This window comes from Corylus avellana, chromosome 11 (genome assembly GCF_965113065.1).
Source record: "Corylus avellana chromosome 11, dhCorAvel1.hap1.2, whole genome shotgun sequence".
NCBI classification, from domain to species: domain Eukaryota; kingdom Viridiplantae; phylum Streptophyta; class Magnoliopsida; order Fagales; family Betulaceae; genus Corylus; species Corylus avellana.
Genome location: NC_142500.1, coordinates 19,869,711 through 19,875,810, shown reverse-complemented (window position 1 = coordinate 19,875,810; position 6,100 = coordinate 19,869,711). Strand labels below are relative to the sequence as shown.

The 6,100-nt window shown below is 34.8% G+C and overlaps 2 protein-coding genes across 2 annotated transcripts in view; one reads left to right on the top strand and one right to left on the bottom strand.

The window, feature by feature from the left end:
- The window catches only part of BS14A (BET1P/SFT1P-like protein 14A), a gene marked incomplete in the record, with an annotated part of 3,877 nt that extends 3,771 nt beyond the window's left edge, over positions 1-106 (bottom strand). Inside the window, 1 exon segment of the mRNA XM_088511958.1 lies at positions 1-106.
- Positions 107-1,680: 1,574 nt separating this feature from the next.
- Positions 1,681-4,874, top strand: LOC132165408 (ARM repeat superfamily protein; the record flags this gene model as incomplete). The annotated part of the gene is given in 7 exon segments (XM_059575953.2): positions 1,681-1,830; positions 2,322-2,455; positions 2,543-2,766; positions 2,863-3,001; positions 3,646-3,772; positions 4,264-4,382; positions 4,459-4,874. Coding segments are annotated over 7 exon segments (926 nt in total), but the record flags the coding sequence as incomplete, so codon positions are not given.
- Positions 4,875-6,100: the final 1,226 nt, after the last annotated feature.

The window sequence follows — 6,100 nt, the reverse complement described above, 5'->3', positions numbered from 1 at the left end:
AAGGGAAGCCCGCGGGGTTTTACTGTGTACGACGAATGTGAACGGGGAAAGCCAAGAAGTGGGGGCAGAGCGATTCATATACTATATAGTGGTTTTAGCGAGGGAGTGATCCTGATCCATTTGGCTTTGGCGGGGTTGGAAATATTATATTTATCACACTTATTTTTTTACTATATTTTAAAATAATAAATATTATGATTTATATTAAAGAAAATCTAGATATGAATACCTTCAATTTTTAAAACATTTTGCATCGTTTTCCTATTTGTAAGATTTTTATTGTTAGGTTGTAATTTGTAAGATTTTTATTTTTATTTTTATTTTTTATTTTTTTACATTTTTGATTGACTAATCGAGTACTATAAAATTGCTTCGAGATAAAAAAAAAAAAAAATTAGAAAAAAAGGGGAATTTTGTTTTTTTTTATCACATTACTTTACTATATATATATAGAGAAGTAAACATTTTTTAAGGAGCGATATGAAAAATAAGCCCAAAACGTCATGGTCAGTGCCCTTAAGAACATTAATGGTTATTTCTAGGAATATAAGAAATTCGAATAGAATGGTTATTTTCTATTTCTTTGCTAGGTAACAACACATGAATGTTTTTTTTTTTAACCCAGAATACTATTAACTCGACACATTATTTACCCAAAAAGTCATTATTTTTTCTAGGAATATAAGAAATTCGAATGGAATGGTTATTTTCTATTTCTTTGCTAGGTAACAACACATGAATGTTTTTTTTAAACCTAGAATACTATTAACTCGACATATTATTTACCCAAAAAGTCATTATTTTTTCTTTGGTAATTAAAAATATTAATCTCCATGGGATTGTCTTCCACCCCAACCAAAAGCTTCAAGGGTGGTTACGACCACCTCTATGCTTCTGGTTGAGGTGGTCGAGCCGCCTCTCCCCCTTTTCCCTTCTCGGGAGGGGGGGGGGGAGGTGGTGTTAGCTATTCATTGTATGCTTCCTTTAAAAAAAAAAAAAAAAAAACTCTCAATGGCTTTTTAGGATAAATACATTTAGAAGGCTTTTTATTTTTAAGGAAATATTTATTCCTCTCCATTTTAGAATAATAGTCATTGTTGTATGCCCTCCAAATCAATACCTTTACTACATTGGAACCTACATATTCCAAATTATTTTTCCAAACAATGGTGTGTTTCCTTACCTATTAAGAACATTCCCCTTTCCCAATTGTTACTTGTGCCTTTTATAAGTGATGGACACTTTTAATAGTGAATTCTTCATATTTGTTTGCCCTCTTTTAACCAATCATTCCTCACTTGGTGACACTTTATGGGCAACTTCCCCTCATAGGGGACGACTAATTGTACCTCATTATATAAATATAGATATAAAAGAGTACATTTTAAAATTGTGAATAAAGTAAAAACTTTATAACAAGTTGAATCATGTTGCGTATTAAATGATGATTGGTTATAACGTAAATTCGCATTTAATAGTTTTATTAAATAGTTGACGAGAAAGACCATTAATCTTTTAATATATCGTGGATAAGTTTGGTACAAGTGCAAAGAGCAAGGCTAAATAAGTAGTTTTACTTTCCCATCCGATTCGCGGAGGTTGAAGTAGAAAAACAAGCCGCGCCGACGAACGCGCTACTCTGCGTCGCAAATTCCATGGATTATTCGAACGACGGCGACGTTCTTAGCGCATTCGGATGCTCGCCCGAGATGGAGAAATTCTTATGCGAGCGGCTGGGCGACCCTGCCCAGCCTATCTCGGAGCGCTTCAGAGCCCTTTTCTCCCTCCGCAACCTCAAAGGCCCCGCCCCTCGCAACGCTCTTATCGTCGGTTCGTCCAAATCTTTCTCAAAGTCTTTCTTTTTACTCGCTTTGCAAATTTGCTTGTTTGTTTTCTTGTTCTTGTGCGTCATCCTCTTGATTACTAGGGTCTTGGAAGTGCTTTTATTGATTTCTAAAGTAAAATCACTTTGATTTTGCTCAGAAGAAACAAAAAAGTGATTCTTTTGTTCCCCCTTAAACACTAACCAACTGGGATTAGAATCCTTAGGTCACTCTGCTACAAATTAATCAAATAGTTTATATTTTGGTTATATGCTGTCCGAACATTGTTATTCGTTTGAGTTCTGGGATTACGCTTTTAGTTATGCGTTTGCTACACTTCTTGTTTCTTTGTAACATCTTTCTGTGAAGTATGAAATTTCTTAACTCATTACTTAGTTGCTATGTCTAGTGACAGAGAAACTCCTTGATAGTGTGGAATAGTTTTGTAAATTAATTACACAAAAAGAATAAAATAAGTATGTTTTTCGCCCTTTACAGCGACAAGGGATTCGTCTAATTTGCTAGCACATGAGGCTGCATTTGCGTTGGGTCAAATGCAAGATGTGGAAGCTATCCCAGCTTTGATCTCAGTACTCGTTGATCTTTCTTTGCATCCCATTGTTCGCCACGAAGTAAATCCCAATCTTATACTATTCATTGTTATTCTTCTCCTTTTGGTCCTTGTTTGTAAAATGTGCAATTCTATTATAATTGGGCAGGCGGCGGAAGCACTGGGTGCAATTGGGTTGGAAAGTAATGTTCCTATTTTGAAGAAGAGTTTGGTATCAGATCCGGCTATGGAGGTTCGAGAGACATGTGAATTGGCTCTCAACCGGATCGAGCAAATGAAGGGTACTGATGGAAACGGTGAGGGAAGGTCACCTTTTATGTCTGTTGATCCTGCTGCACCGGCTTCTTCTTGTTCTTCGGTAGATCAACTAAGGTTTGTGCAGTTATTGGCTGATGGCTAGAAGTCTAGAACCATTTGCACTTTCGCGTATCGGGTTAGGTTTATGAATTAATCCTAATATAATTTCAGGAAAGTACTTTTGGATGAAGGAAAAGGCATGTATGAGAGGTATGCAGCTCTCTTTGCACTTCGAAATCATGGCGGAGATGAAGCTGTTTCTGCAATAATTGATTCTTTGCATTCAAAAAGTGCTCTTCTCAAACATGAGGTAGATAACTGCCCTCTATCTTTGTTGTTCTTTTGGTGACCAGAAACAATTGATTTGTTAAGTTTGTTTATACGTTATAGTTTTGGGAATTATATTTGGTTTCTGGTAATGTCGTCACTGATTCTTACTTCAATTTGGTTTTGCTTTTAGAGACTGTAGCTTTAAGAAATGGGTTAATCTTAACTAGCCAAAGTGTGCTATAAGAAGCTTCTTATTGAAGGTGATGCAAACATTGTTATTGAGAGCATTTTAGGCACACAAAGGCTCCCTTTGAAAATTGTATTATCCGAGATTGTAAAATATTATGTTATGATAATAATTTGGAGATCAATATATCCTATATACATATAGGGAGCTAATAAAACAACAGATTATTCGACTACAATAGGACACCTTATTAAGGAGAAAAAGAGTTGAGGTTTATGATTTCTATGAGATTTGATGAGGATTGAGTGGTTTATGCTCTCCTGAGGTTGCGTCTATCATAATTTTTTTTTTCCTATAACGTAAAAGGTAAAAAAGACCTCAGATGCCTTGTATGACAACGATCTGTTTTCAGCTTCTCTGACATGAATTTATTTCCACTTATGTGTCTTTCTTCATATTCTAGTGCTAGTAATGTTGGCATGTACTGTAATTTTCAGGTTGCCTATGTTTTAGGCCAACTGCAAAACAAAGCTGCTTCAGCTGCTCTTTCCAATATAATTAGGGATGCCAATGAGCATCCCATGGTTAGACATGAAGCTGCTGAAGCTCTTGGTTCCATTGCAGGTATGACCACTTGATTTTAGTCCGTGGGCTTGTTATCTGAACATAGTGTGCCTGTATTGTAGATGTGGTGTCTTGTGAGAGTTAATTGGATGCCAGTACAAATGTATAATAATGATTAAAAATGGATGAAATTGGTAAGCGCTTATGAGATTTGGTAAAGAAACTTCTTTTGAATATGCAGAGGAAATCATAATCCTTCATTTAGGAGCTTATAGAATTTTTTTTTTGCAACAAAATCTACACTTGAGCCTTGCCAATATGCTAAGCTCCCACCTCATCCATTTCTTTCAGGCCCTCATGGGACTCTAGATTCAATCTATGGATCATCATTGCCAAGGCATTAGGTATTGCTGGGCCAGAAAACATTTAGTGGTTGCCTACTGAACCAGTTATTTAATAATATGGCTTACCTGTGTGATATAGCATTTAATGTCAACCATTTCCACTTTTTGGGTCATTTGGATAAGTTTTTGTCTTTTGTGCACTTGTAGACGAGCAAAGTATAACACTTCTTGAGGAATTTGTGTTGGACCCTGAGCCTATTGTCTCACAAAGTTGTGAGGTTGCTCTAAGCATGCTGCAATTTGAAAGATCAGGAAAATCATTTGAGGTATATTCTCCCAATTTGAACTATATTAAACTATTTTACTATCTTGAGAAGTTACTGACAACTATTTTCTGTGCAGTACCTTTTCACGCAAGCTCCTTTGATGCATTAAATGGTTCAAGTTTTTCATGAATTAATCATTTATCTATGCCAATATTGAAGGATGAGCTGCAAGATGTCCAAGAGTTCATAGTTCACTTTCCAGACCTTTCTTTCTTGCCTCTGCTAATTTATGACTTAGTGAGACCTGAGCTGAGTACACAAAGTATATCACCACTGATTTTTTTTTCTTTATTCTAATCTTACGAAGGTCTACACTAATCATCAAGAATATTGCAAGGTGGTTTCAGCAATTCTCATCAAATGGATGCTGTACTTGCCTATCTTTACTTTGGTTTTTGATTATACATACTCAACCTATCAAAGGTTGAAGTTATATGTTTATTGGATTTTTTCAAACTCTTGTTGCATATAAATGAATAAACCATGCTTAAGCACCTCAAGTTTGAGAGTATGGTCAGCTCATTTGGGCTGTTCATGTACCAAACTTGATTGCTTAGCAAAGCCATACTCGGTCAATAGCGGTTTATGTGTTAAAAAGTATGTCAAGATCAATAAAATGGATAGCAATATGTGAACTATCAAGTAATACTTTTTCTTTTTCTTTTTTCTAAAGAATTCCTACAATGTTTGAAAAGTTCTATAAAAAGTGTTTTGAAAAATATTTTGTGTTTTGAGTGGGTTTATTAATGTACAGGAAAAAAACAATAAAATAGAAAACACTTATTAGAGAATATGACAATAAACATAGCCAAAATTCTTCTAGTACTTGAGCTTTGATCCGCGTTTCAATATGATTCTCGTGAAAACCTTTGATGAATGATGGATATATGGTTATGTTTGCTATTATGTTTTGAAGGGTGTTTTTTGTTTTTAGTTTGAAAATGTTGAAGCAAAATTCTCGACGGCTGAACTGGCAATAGGTGACCTACAAAATAGAGAAAATAGTCACCGAAAATCTATTGGCCCTTGGGGACCATAAATATTCTAATACTTAAGTTGGTACATTGTTTAACAAAAATAATTGAATGAAAAGGTTTTAAAAGATAATATCTAAGCATGATCCCATATCTTTGGAGAGAGTTCTATTCTTTTAACGTGAGAGGCTCCTTAATATGGTCTCTAGATGTTTGTCACATGGCGAGTTGAAATGGCATGATCAATAATGTAATTATTTTTCACGTAGTAGGGTGCTCTAATACTTAAATTAGTACATTGTTTAACAAAATAACTGAATGAAAAAGATTTTAAAAGATAATATCCGAGTATGATCCCTTATCTTTGGAGAAAGTTGCATTCTTTTAACGTGAAAGGTTCATGAATATGGTCTCTAGATGCTTGTCACATGGTGAGCTGAAATGATATGATTAATAATGTAATTATTTTTCTAGGGTGCTTGAGTGGCTTTATTTGTAATTTATATCCCAACAAAAAAATATCTTAAATGATTGTGATATAAAGTGAATATTATGCGTTTAAAGTTTTCTGGTAAGATTTAAGAAGAGTTTTTTTTTTTTCCTTGTAAGAAGATTTAAGAAGATTTAAGAAGACAGACAGGCAAGAGGCATGCAACTTTCCTATTTCCTTTACGACTACTTTGTAACAGCAAAGAGCCATGTTGATGTCGAATTGACCCCCTGATGGCCCAATCGATGAAAATT